The sequence below is a fragment of the Cydia fagiglandana genome, chromosome Z (genome assembly GCF_963556715.1).
Source record: "Cydia fagiglandana chromosome Z, ilCydFagi1.1, whole genome shotgun sequence".
Classification (NCBI taxonomy): Eukaryota; Metazoa; Arthropoda; class Insecta; order Lepidoptera; family Tortricidae; genus Cydia; species Cydia fagiglandana.
In genome coordinates, this window is record NC_085959.1 from 34,553,326 (window position 1) to 34,567,576 (window position 14,251).

A 14,251-nucleotide genomic window follows, 5' to 3' on the forward strand; every position below is an offset into this window, starting at 1 on the left:
GTCTGCAGTGATTTTGATAGCCCACGCAGTGCAAGTGTCATTTTATACGTAAAACTTCTATGAAATTACGGCGAAAACGCTGCAGACTTTTCTCAGTCTAACTCTAAGAGGGACTGATAAAACTTCAAAATATTTTTTTTGTAAGTATGGCAATTTTAGGAAAAAGGAAAAAACCAATAATTTAATTTTTGCATTGTTTCAATAACATACCTACTAAAAATCATGGAGAAAGGAAAATATTTAGAAGTGGAAAAACGTTTTCTCTTCTTGTATGAATGATTACTATACTTCCCTCTTAAGTAGCTGGTTAAAGGATGAATGACACTAGACCAGGCCGGGGCCGGGCCGAAGCTATAAGCGCTTCGTTTTCTATGGAAAGCACCACGTAATCACCGATCAGAGGGGCTACCGCGAAAACCGAAATTCGCAAATTGAGGGGATCTTTCTCTTTTACTCCAATGAAGGCGTAATTAGAGTGACAGAGAAAAATGCCCGCAATTTGCGAACTTCGATTTTCGCGGTTATAGGCCAGCCGTCATAGAAAATGACATGTCGGACGCCTCGGCCCGGCCCGGTCTAGCGTGAGTCATCCTATAGTCTATCTTTAGTCATTATTTAAACGGCAAACAAAGTGTATTTATTAATATAAATTACTAAATGACATAAACAGGAATATAAAACTAAAACTAACTACAATTAAAATAAGTAAAACTAAAAATTAAGAATACCTATCAAAATATGGTACTCTACTATCTGTGCCCGCGCAGGATTGCGATAGAAATCTCGAATTCGTATTGAGCGCCGAGACACAAACAAATTAGTTTTAATTGTCCCATATTCTGATAGTGATACTTAATAGTAAACATAATCAGTAAAACAATTATTAAATTGTTCAAAAGTGGAGTGGAGTCTCAAAGGGCCTACCGCTAACATCGATAAACCTGCTTCTCTATCGCTCTCTATCACACACCTAAAATTGTTCTAATTTCTACATCTAACTTTTCATGACGAAATCTGAAACCAAGTTCTCACATTCATTTTTATAAGTAAAGGTGGCCACTGACGAGCCTTCCAACAGTCCAAATAGCGTAGCTGCAATCCAAAATCGGTCCGTGAATGTCAAAAACGTACAATGTTTAATATTAGGATGCCGTCCATTTGGATGAATCCATCGTAACGGCATCCATTTGGAAGTCTCGTCAGTGGCCTGCTTAAGAATACCTAAAGGCAAAAATATTTTGTCCTCGATTACCACAACTCCTTCTCCTCGCCACGTGTTTAAAAACGCACTGTTAACCCTACCCTTGCACATGGGCGTATCTAGCTTGCACACGTGGAGCGCGTCGGCTGCATACGCTTACAACATTTTCAAAGTTACATGCATAAGTTACTCGTAAAGTATGCTTGAAGTACCTACATCAAAAGGCGCGGGCTACTTGCTCAAGAGTCATATAATTAGACCTAGATTAGACCAAGAAAAGTTTGCAACGATTTTGATAGCAAGTGTTATTTATTCTATTGCTTCCCAAAAAGTTTTAAGTCATAATGTATTGCTTGTTTATTTAAAAATCGCGAAAAATTTCATGATTTCCATAAAACAACCTAACCTAACCTATCTTATAGGATAATCATAGGAAAATCTTGAAAAGTTAACGGTTTTATTTTTAGGACAAATCGTGTAAAATCTTTGCAGACCTCTTGGTGTAATACAACGCCGTGTGCAAGATGAAAATGCCATCTATTATTAATTCCTTGGGGGATACTAATTTATTATTTTCTACTTGTACCTACTTACTAGCTGTTGTCCAAAGAGAATATAATCACATGTTGTTGTCTTGCAAAAGTATTAAAATAATATATAACGTCACCTTTGTCACTGTCAACAAAAACACACCAATGGTATTCCCATAGTTTTTATTAAAATCCGGAACGTTTCACAGCTAAATTGTTATGGCCAGACCATTTCGAATCGCCCTCGATTACGCCCTACGTATGTTGAATATACTTGTATCATAGAAGACTTTACTTTCTCGCTGATCCACTACAGAAACTGTGGCAAAATAAAGATTTAAAAATCGTTGAATATTTCCTCGGTATATTTTATGTAACAGTATCATTCGGTATCATTTATATGTGCGTCATTTGTATGCTATAAACACGACCAAATAATAGCAGAGCGACTCAGGGTCTCATACATTCTTGAGAACGACTCAAATTATATGCATTATAAAGTGTGATGAGATATTTTTGAGCATCCTGTGTTATGATGGCGCCTGCAGTCAGACAATACTAACTTAAACCAGAATTTGTTTTGTTGCAGTTTCTATAAAGACCGTGAGAGGACCTTTTTCAAATTTCTGGTATTCCGCTAAAAACCGGATCGCCGAGACTGCCGCTCGTCCTATAGTTGATAATAAAGTGATAGAAAAATTAGAAGATGGCTTATCCAAAACGACAGACCTTTTAGTTTCTAAAATGGGTGCATTACGAGATCAGCAGTTGGAAGGAGAAAAAGAGTACCTAGAAAAAGAATTAGAAAAAGTAAATGAAAAATTAGGAAAATGCTCAGGGCCCAAGACTTCAATGAGGTAGTTCTACTAGTGTCACCCAAATGTGAACCCTCACTGCCCAATCCAAAATATTGTAATTGTAACACAATACTGTAGTATTAATACACAATCTGTTATAGATAAATAATTTTAAATGTAACACAGATATTATACTTCTTGACTAAATATTGCCTTTTCTTTTCAAGATGTATGCGAATCTGCAAAACCATGTATCTCCCAAGCATGGCAATACGCCAAAGTAGAAATGGTACCACCAATGACACAAGCTTTTTTTCAAGGAAAGGGCGGAAAAATTATTGAAACATTTGCAGCTGCTGTCGGTAATGGTATGATTTCGTCTCTGCGAGCGTTTGTAACCGCTATTGACGCTGCTGCTGCTCAAAGGAAAAAAGCATTAGAAAGGGCACTTAAGGAGAAGCAAGAAAAAGCTGTGGCTGAAGCTAAACTAGCGGCAGAAAAAAAGGCCAAAGCTTTAGCTGCTGCAAAAGCAAAACAAGCTGAAGCAGCAAAAGCTCAAGCAGTAAAAGCAAAACCTGCTGAAGAGAAGGGCAGGCCTAAATCAGCTGAGCCTGCAAAACCTGATTCTAAAACAGCACCCGCAGCTAAAGCTGCTCCAAAACCAGATCCAAAAAAACCCGACCCCAAAAAATCTGAGGTTAAAAAACCTGAGGCTAAAAAGCCTGAGGCCAAAAAATCAGAGGCCAAAAAACCTGAAGCTAAAAAACCCGCGGCTAAAAAGCCTGAGGCTAAGAAGCCAGATCCACCAAAAGGAAAGAAGTAATTAAGCTGCATGAAATTGACCAGAGTTGATAAATGGTAAAATGGTTGTAAATGTTTATTTTAAAGTATTAAATTTGTAGTTCTGAAAAGAAAGGACCTTGGTGCATCGTCTGGCCCTGTGACATCAGGTACGACAGTAGTAGGTACCTACAGAATCTGTAGGAAGAGAGATGTAGCATGAACGTCTACTTGCTTACTCTTCCTCTTGTGTATAGTTTGTGTGTACTTATGAATAATTTCACCAGTGTTTTATGTCAGAAATATTGTATAAAGTAACTTGTAACTTTTTTATTACTGATGAATCATCTGTTGTATGCGAATAAACAAATTTCTGCTTTTTATTTAGTGTATAATTACCTAACTTTGTGTTATTTAATGTATTAATTAATATTTTATTATGAGTACCTAATTTAATTAATAATTTACACAAAAAATAATGATTAATTTTTATTTTTTTATTTTTATTCGCAAAGCCGTGACGAGTGGCGAAAGACAGGGGAGGCCTTTGCCCAGCAGTGGGACAAAATATAGGTTACAAAATATAAAAAATAATTTATTTAATTTATTAATTATGTAACAATTCAAGATTCCCACTCAATTATCTCCTCTAAGCAGCTTTTTATAAGCGCGGCGCGCTCATTCTTTCTTCCGTGTTTTCATCATAGACCTAGAATCTCTATGGTTTTCATATTATACAATCCTCTAACTTTTCGTTTTCTGGCATACAAAAGGTCGCTAGCGGCCGCTATCAAGCTCAAAAGTAGTCGCGTCTTTTCATTTGTATTCTCTACTCTTTCGCACTTATGAAATTATTATGTAATGGTCCACAGGATAGAAAACTTAGGTACAGTTTTGATTGGAAGGTTACTCTATACTCCATGGTTTTGGTTGAAACACAAGTTAATGGAGTATTACTGCAATGTTCTTCAATGGCCTTGAACCTTAGAGGATATAACCAACAGAGACGCCATGTCTAAAATTTTCGGTACAAAATAGTCTGCTGTTTTTTGCGGGGGAGGGGCACATCAAATGTATAGGTACGTCATGTCAGATAAACGTCAGTCCATACATATGGTAGACATGTGGTTGACCATAGGCCGCCTATTTTCGACAGAGGGGAACGCCTGTTAATGGCGGCTCCAAGCCTTGAACAGTTTTTTGACATGTTTTCACTGTGACATTAATGCATCGGCATCGACACATCGGAAGGGAGGGGCCCAAGCGATATCTTACTGTACAAATCGTTCTATCATTTATTGCGGGGGGAAAGGTGCACACAGTCGCACTTCTCACACACTTACATACAAAATCCAATCTGTAATGACGACACAAATACATAGAAAATGACGCACGTCAAAGACAAATCTTGCAAACCTCGATCTCTTTTTGTGTACGGACGAGTGACAAGTGTCACAACACGCACACTAACACATTTTCGTCGAAGTATTCTGAGAGATAAGAAGTCGGATTTTTCGCTCGACCGATCCGCAATTTGTACTGGGCGAGCAAAATCAATAAATCCAACAATTACATGAGACTAAAATATAATAATTGTGTTTAAATGTAATTAGACGTAGGGTAACAGCACCAGTGGCCAGCCAGGGACCAGTGGTCAGCCTTTTGAGTCGTTTATTGGTCATAAATATCTGGTATATTCGTTTAAACAAATCGCGAGTACTCAAATAGGAGCTTTGATTCCTTATTGGTTAATACGTCACACGACAGGTGCGGTGAGGGAACGGGGGGAAGAAATATACTCGTTCATACAGGTGCTGTTTGTCGATGAGTGCAAAAGTGTCATGACCGCCATATTTTTTACTGCACGTGGTGTTCTCTTAACAGGCAAGCAAAACTATGTTTTAATGTTATAAGTTATTATTTTTGTTAATGATTGGTTTGTTTATTAGTTTATCTATTAAATTGGATCATCTTTTGATGAAAATATCAATATTTCACTTATAAATTGAGGGGGCTGGCCACTGGATAACACTTTTTTCCAAAAAATCCAGTGTTCAGCCCCCCACGGCTGACCTTTGGGTTATTCGTTTATTTTATTATTTTCGAGCCAATGCGACCATTAGGACCGTTAAATTTACATTTTCAAATTTAGTTAGGCATGCCCTAGTCAATTTTAAGTAAAATCCAGTAGTCAGCCGCATTTGAAATTACGTTATAATGCGGCTGACCACTGGAACTTCTTCACTTCACTTCGCGGATCCAATACTCAGCCATTGACGTTGCTTGGTACGTTGCCGCCAAAAATATGTCCACATTTTTAAACCCTATCTCATTGAAATAAGGTTCAAAAGTGTATACATATTTATGACGTTAACTATACATAACTATCATTTTGCTTTTTCCTGGTAGGTATATGACTTTGTTTATTAATGATAATTAGATCTGCATAGAATAGTTTCATTATTTTTTACCGAATAGGTACTTTCTTCTTCCTCGCGTTATCCCGGCATTTTTGCCACGGTTCATGGGAGCCTGGGATCCGCTTGACAATTTTTGTTATTAAGTACATAGTACTTAACTAAAAAAAATCATGTCATAAGAATTGTATGTACTTATAAGAAAAAATAATGATAATCATATTGTTGGTTATGATATAAATATAAGTGATTTTGATCAAATTATTATGAATATTATAAAGGCTGAGTACTGGGTACACAGAGGCTGCTTACTGGATTTTGGAGGCTGACTACTGGAGAAAAGTGCCACTTTTTGTTTAAACTCAATTAGAGATATTATAAAGAGGATTGTTATTTTTTTAAATATTTTGTTAAAATTATGATAAACAATTGATCTAACTATGTCATTTGTTTAATTATCCGAGTAATTCTGTAGAAATGCCGAACGTTCAAACTTAAAAAAGTCGTTATAAGGCTGACTACTGGTGCCTTTACCCTATGATATGTAAAATAAATATTACATGTGAAAAGTAATACCTTGCATTACATGTGAAAAGTAACACCTTCCTTTTGTAAATTTGTTGCCCGTTAAAAAGAAGTCTGTTTTTACGACAAAAAACCGAGCAATTAGGAATTTTTTCTGCTGCTGTGTTCACGCGTGCGTCTGGACTCGGTCTAGTGAAAAATCCGAGCGCAACTAGTTTTATTACCCGCGCTAGATCAGTTGATCCTGTACCTAGGCAGAGGGGAAATAGTGCGAATGCCGCCTCCCTTCCGTGTTGCTCGAAGTGATATTCCATAAAAATAAACTGACATTTAAATTGACACATTGTCATTGTCACATATTCTTGTACCTATATTTGTCTCACTGAGCCCTATCGTGTGGTTTCAAAAAATACATAAATATATTTTAAAAATAAATTAATCTGTTAGCGTTGCAATAGGTGCGTAGGTATGTCTGCACACGCGAAATCAATAGTCGGATCATTTCGTAAGTACCTATGAATTATTTCATCGTTTTTTCCTCAACCTCAACACAATTATGACATAAGCAACATAACATACCGAATGATTAAAAGTGACTAACCTTTCGCACGCCAATGACCGATATATCCGCACCGAAGGTTCGACGCCAAAGACTGATTAATTGGTCACAGACCACAGAGCAACATAGACCTACGTGCATATGCACGCTTATGCATAAAGTTCAATTTCAGTTTTGACACTTCGGTGACGTGGCGTCCGCGTGACAGCTTTTGTGTGTGACACCGCCTCGAAAAGCTTAACATAACTGGTTATGTTATAGGTACCCAACAAGTCCCATGAGACTGATGAACCTCTGGCGAGCGTAGGGGACGTTTTGTCCATATTCATATTCATATATTTATTCATAATAGTTCGTATTACATGTCATAATATTTTTTTGGCATGATGTGGGGAAACTTGTTAAATTTATGTTTATGACATTTGGGATCAAGACCCCAACATTATTCAGCATCTACCTTCCTATTATTTTTTCGACTACGACCATGCTAAAAGGAAGGTTTATGAACTTATGATATGAATAAAGCAGCCTATACTATATGCTTGTGATTATATTGTATTGGGTGGATGTAAGGCCCCATTCGCACGACAGCTTAAAAAGCGTTGCGTTAAAACCCGACGTTGGCGCTTTTTTACCGTTTCCAATATTTGTGTTCATATGAACGCTTAAAAATCACTTGTGAGAGTTGTGAGTCGTACTGCCACGTACGCATCTCAGCAAAGCCATACTTTATTTGCTATTACGATGTATTATTTGAATATAGCTTGAATATTTCAGGAATTTGTAAGCATAAGTTGACATTTTTAAGGTGAAACTAATAATAATCTTGACGATTGACACCAAAAATTGACACTTGACAGCCACCTGACACCAGCGCCGGCGCTTTTTTAACGCTTGTGAGAACAGATACACAGAGTTCCGTATGTTCTATTTAATTTGACGCCAACGCTCAACGCCGAAAATCGAACAATGCTCGATAAAAAAGCGCCGCGCTTAAAAACCGCCTTCGTGTGAATAGATACATGGTTATCCATTTGCGTCATTCAAACGCTTTTTTAACGCGCGTTGAAAAAGCTGCCGTGCGAACGGGGCCTAAAGGTAAAGTTCGTATAAGTAATGGATGGATATTTAAGCGGAACAAATATAGCCTGTGGTAAACACTATAATTATTAAATATTGATTGAATCGCTTTCGCCTATTATTTTAGGAAGCCGCATGCAAATCGTTTATGAACTAGCAGAAGTATACAAGGGTGAAGCTTTAAAAAACAGAAAATTAAGCCAACTTATGGAGCTTATTAAAGGTAACAATGCATAGTCAATGCCCTGCATTTTAGCGAAATTAGAAATGAATATATATACATATATCTGAAAGTAGGTGTAGGTATCTTCATCTTTGTCTGTTCAATTATTTATATTAAGGATAATTTTTAAGAAAAAAAAACCGACTTCTATGGGGCCCGGTGAAAGATTATGGTAGATGGTGCACTATGTAGAAAAGGAGGTAAAACCAGTACCTACTTTCTAGTAGCATTTCGTTTCCGTAAGGGTCGTAGTTATCTAGCCTAACCTAACCCACTTCTCTGATAGCAGTTCGGTTCTGTGAGGATCGCAGTTCGAACCTAATCAAACCCACTTTTCTAGTAGCATTTCATTTGTAAGACTCGCAGTTCTAACCAAACCTAACCCACTTTTGTTCGGTTCTGTGAGGATCGCAGTTCAAACCTAACCTAACCCACTTAACGGCGCATGCGGTGCGGTGTACGGGAGTTTGAGCGGGAGGGGTTTGGCATCATCATACCCACATTTTATGGTAGGTAATCATAGTGGTTTATTTAGTTTAGGTATCATAGTGGTTTTCCGGGTCAAGGTCCGGGTCTCTGAGTCAGAGTCCGGGTCCGAGTCCCGGTCCAAGTCCGGGTCCGGGTCCGAGTCCGGGTCCGAGTCCGGGTCCAAGTCCGGGTCCGAGTCCGGGTCCGAGTCCGGGTTCGAGTCCGAGTCCGGGTCCGAACCGGATCCGGGTATGAGTCCGGGTCCCAGTCCAAGTCCAAATCGAAATTCGAAATCACCAAACATGTACTATGCGTCGTTGAAGAGTTCTGTTCTGATCATCATCAGCAGTTCCACTTCATCAAATGCGACAGTTTTTAATGTAAATGCTTGATTTTATGATGAAAATACAAAAAATTCTATACGTATGCCTTTAAGATTTGAGGAGTTCCCTCGATTCCTTATAGATCCCATTATCAGAACTCGAGCTTGACAGAAATGTAGCTTAAAAACTAAACTTGCTTAACAAACATAACGAAGAGGACAAATCGCCAAACGTGAACTATGCGTCGTTGAAGAGTTCCGTTCTGATCATCATCAGCAGTTCCACTTCATCAAATGCGACAGTTTTTAATGAAAATGCTTGATTTTCTGATGAAAATACAAAAATCTCTATACGCATGCCTTTAAAATTTGAGGAGTTCCCTCGATTTCTCATGGATCCCATCATCAGAACTCAAGCTTGACAAAATTGTGGCTTAAAAACTTAACTTGCTTAACAAATATAATGAAGAGGACAACTCGCCAAAGGTGAACTATGCGTCGTTGAAGAGTTCCGTTCTGATCATCATCAGTAGTTCCACTTCATCAAATGTCACGTTTTTGAATGTATATGCTTGATTTGTTGATAAAAACACAAAAATCACCATATGTATGCCTTTAAGATTTGAGGAGTTCCGTCGATTCCTCATGGATCCCATCATCAGAACTGGATTTTGACAAAAACGGGACCAATCTGTATGCATATACATAGAATCAAAAAAATAATTTTCAAAATCGGTCCAGTAATGACGGAGATATGGAATAACAAACATAAAAAATAAAAAAAGAAATAAAAAAAATAAAAAAAATAAAAAAACATACAACCGAATTGATAACCTCCTCCTTTGGGATTTGGAAGTCGGTTAAAAAACAATTGAAATAGAGACAATTCATTATCCAATTTTGTAGTTCGTTATAGTCCCCACGGCCAGTTACATAATAAATAAATAGTAATAAGTAGATAAGTATGTATAGTTGGTCAAGCAGATCTTGTCAGTAGAAAAAGGCGGCAAATTTGAAAAATGTAGGCACGAAGGGATATCGTCTCATAGAAAATTTGAATTTCGCGCATTTTTCTACTGACAAGATTTGCTTGACCATCTATAGTATCTACTAAAGTACCTACATACTCATACCTACATTTCCAGAGATTTTCAAGAATAAATTCAGAGAAAACCAAAGTATTGGCCTTTAGTCACAGAATAAATAATAGTACTAGGTACAGAAGACTCACTCCCTAACAAGACGCGTCTGTTACGATCAGGCCGCGTAGCCAAGATGCCAATCGCTAACGCTCCGTAGCGATCGAAACGCAACTGTCACTGTCACACTAATGGGGAAGAGTGATAGAGATACATAATGCTTTTCGTTGTCGAAGCGATAGCGATTGTAACCTTGGCTAGGGGGCCAGCACAGATATGGTCGCTAGGCCAGGCTAGGCCAGGCTAGGCTAGGTCGACAGCGCCACGCGCGGCACATAAGCCGTTTGCGTTTGCCATAGCAAACCCCAAAATTGGGGCCGAACGGATGTACTTTTAGCTACCTGTAGCAAATTGACGAAATCGCGGAGTGAGCCACGCCTGCTTTAGTTCATCATTTTAAGAATTAATTCGTGAACCTTCCACACACACTGATAATAGGTCGTACAAATATTATGGTACTACTTAGGTACAGAGAAGACTGAGCGCGCGGCGAAGTCAGAGTTGGCAGCAAAGCTGCGGGTTGCTAAAGGATATTACACGTTGGAAATGGCGCCCCCATCATCTGTAGGTGAACTGAAGGTTTGAATAACTTCTTCAACACTGTAATAGTTAGATTTTTAGATTGGAATACGTACAACACGATCATCAATTATTTTATCTATCTAATACTTTTAAACGAGCAATTGTTTTTTATTTATTTAGTATAACTAAATATATATATTTCGAGGATCTCGGAAACGGCTCTAACGACTTCGATGAAATTTGCTATATGGGGGTTTTTGAGGGCGATAAATCTTATCTCTGGGAAAACGCGCATTTTTGAGTTTTTATATGTTTCCCGAGCAAAGCTCGGTGTCCCTGATATTTGTATTTAACTAACACGCTTAAAAAAATAACTCACATTTGAGCACTTCTTTTAAACAACAACTTTTTTGTATGAGTAAAATATATAGTTCTCCCGTGTGGTGGTGAGAATAAATATTAACCATGCGAAATCGGGAATACATCATTATTAATTAAGTAAGTATGTTATATATAATTGCCTCGATCCGAAAGCCGATGTTAACTTGGTCGTTCTTTACGTTTTGCAGAAACTCAATGAGGAGATCAGTATGGTTAGAGAGTTTGTAAGTTCTAAAGGATACAAAGGCCTCACTGTGAAGCAAGCTTGGCTTTTGTTCCTCGTCGGAATCGAAGTTGGATTGTGGTTCTTCTTGGGCGAAACTATTGGCAAGGCCCACATCGTTGGTTATAAAGTGTGCCCTTAACTCAGTAGGTACCTACTCACTGAGATAACTATTTTCTTTAAAATCGAGTCCAGACGCTACAAAGTTATAATGTAACTTGTGGACGTCTTGTTTCTCTCAATGTTTCAATGTTTATTAGGTAATGTTGTCAAAATAAATTGAAACCTCTAATCTGGATTTTTTCACTTAACAGTGTACCATTTACTTTTTTTCGAAAATCCATCAACTTTTGGGTTACTTCTACTCAGAATTACGAGGACTATTGATTTAAAAAAGGAAAAAAATGTGACCCATAAAAAGTTGACAGTTTTGTAACGCATTTTGTATGGACCGTTACAAAACTAACGCCCAAAATTTAAAAAAACTGGGGACACTTTTATTTTTTGTCTCATTCAGTTCCTACTGAATGAGACAATGACTCGTGATTTTGAGTCTATGTAACACAAAAGTTGAAGGTTTTTTCGAAAAAACCATTTACCATTTTTTTCTTAAAACCCACTAATAATATGGAGAGCTATCCCTTCAAAATATCTAAAGATTTTAAGAATAATGAATTAATGAAATATCTAGTGGGTTTGCTGATACTATCCTTATTGTTAGTTTAGGTAATGCTAGATTCGAGCGTCAGGCAGCAGATTTTTAAATTGTAACAGTTTTTCAGGAAATTGTAACACGTTCATTGAATGCTGGCTATAATTTGTTTGTCTTCCCCATACATTAGATTAGAACATAACTTGACCCAATCAGTAGGTAAGTGAAGTGAAGAGTGTGGCAAAGTGAACCGGTTGTGTTAATTCGTCTAAAACCTTATAAAAAATATCTAGTAAATGGTCATTACCTCCCCGAAGGTCACGGCCATGACCATTAATGAATAAGCGATGATCGAGCGAGCTCCATCACGATAAACGATTGCGTTAGGTAAACAGATCTGTGATTTACAAAGATTTCCCTTGAATAAAAATCATCGTAATGCGATTGCTTCGTGTCATGGTTTAACATTAGCAAATCGTAAAGCTTGCTGTGTCGTCAATGCAATGATGTTGTAATTGGGCGGATCAACTATTTTTTTGCAAATTAAATAAAAAAAACTGGTCAAGTGCGAGTCGGACTCGCGTTTCAAGGGTTCCGTACATCACACAATTTTCAACAATTTTTTTGTACGTGAAACGTGACGTGAGTGAAACGTCTTGAAAATGGGTCAGTCAAAAACCAAATGTAACATGATGTTTTCTGGCGTGGTGGCTATTATATCTCTACAACTCTGAAGACTAAATGCCGAACAATAGTACAACGGCGCAATTCGGGAAATGAATTAGAGATCCACTAGATATGAAATAGTAAAGATATGTGACGTTCCACAGTAAAAGGTACCATTTCCTCGGCTGAATATTGGAGCGGCGTTAATAATAGCGTAAGCGCCTGCTGCCATAAGGTACCTTTTGCCGTGGAACGTCACATATCTTTACTATTTCACATCTAGTGCATCTCTAATTCATTTTCCGAATTGCGCTGCAAGTGTCCAAATGCGAAGACCGAGCTCCACATAGAGCTGAAAACTCGGAGCGTCCGACGGGTCGTGCTCTCCTGCTTCCTACAACTTCCGAAAGTGTTATAAAAGCGAAGGTCGAAGAGAGATAATACCTACAGGTTGGCCAAAAAATAAGTGCATTCCCGTAGCCAAGGAGGTTTTGAGATTATACTTAAGCAACTTTTAGTATGAGACCAACCCCGAAATCGCGAAAAAAAATGTATGCTCCCATAGAAAACGGACGAGCCAAAATGTATGAAACAGCCAAATTTTTCTTCGAGATTTCGGGGTTGCACGTTGGCAACGGGAATACACTTTTTTTTTGGCCATTCTGTATAGTGCTTTTTAAAACACGTAGCAATAGTAACCTAATCAATCAGTACTACAAGTAGCTAGAGATGCACCGGATATTCCGTTACTATCCGGTATACGGCCTATCCGGCCATGATTTTAATATCCGGCCGGATACCGGATAATAACATCGCTTGATTTCGGAGTAAACTAATTGGATTTAAGAAACAGTCTTGGTCATAATCGTACTTGTTTATTATTTTAAAACAGTTTAAACATTCCACTGACTTGCACGCGCACTCATTTCGCACCTAGAAATGTGTGCGCGCGAACGTTCACTAGGATACAGGTCAAACATGCAGAATGCGCACCTGTAAAACCGAAATGTAGGTGTAGTTCCGCTGGCGGCTGGAATATTCGGCGGCCGGATACCAGATATTCAGCCGATGGTCAGGCCGAATATCCGGTATCCGGCCAAACTACTATCCGTTGCATCTCTAACAAGTACCATTGCGGCTGTGTGCCAGATACAGCCTAGTCGCATTTTTTATCTTCAGTCCGACTCACGTATGAAGCTAAAGGCACGCCTCTTCGGGACGCTACGGGCCTTCGGCCTTATGCAGATATCGGCCTAGGGCCTTCGCAATAGCTGTCTACATAACGTTTCACTTAAACCATTGCGGCTGTGTCCCTAAAAAAACGTAACTGCATTTTTGTTCTTAAATCCGACTCACGCTTGACTCTAGACTTCTAATAGGTTTTCCTGTCATCTTTAGGTAAAGGACTATTTTGTGTATTTTTTTCAGAATTTTAGACCCAGTAGTTTCGGAGATAGAGGGGGGGGGGGGGAATGGTCATTTTTTGTCTATTTTCTTGAATAACTTCTAAACTTTTTATTGTACATTTATAAGAAAAATATATTTGAGATACTCACAATGAGCTCTTTCGTTTGATATGTAACACGATATTGTTTTCAAAACTTTGTTTTTTAATTTTATCGTTTACCCCCCAAAAGTAGCCCCTATGTTTAAAATTCATTTGTTTACGTTACATATCCGTCTTTGGGTCACAGACTTCCATATGT

At 38.1% G+C, this 14,251-nt stretch overlaps 1 protein-coding gene across 1 annotated transcript; it reads left to right on the top strand.

Moving 5' to 3' along the window:
* Positions 1-1,886: 1,886 nt before the first annotated feature.
* Positions 1,887-11,369, top strand: LOC134678122 (neurofilament medium polypeptide-like). Its single transcript, XM_063536571.1, has 6 exons — positions 1,887-1,990; positions 2,756-3,349; positions 6,717-6,755; positions 8,017-8,112; positions 10,574-10,680; positions 11,193-11,369. Exons 1-6 carry the CDS (start codon positions 1,951-1,953, stop codon positions 11,367-11,369), a joined length of 1,053 nt encoding a protein of 350 aa, XP_063392641.1. The 5' UTR covers positions 1,887-1,950.
* The last annotated feature ends 2,882 nt before the right edge of the window (positions 11,370-14,251 follow it).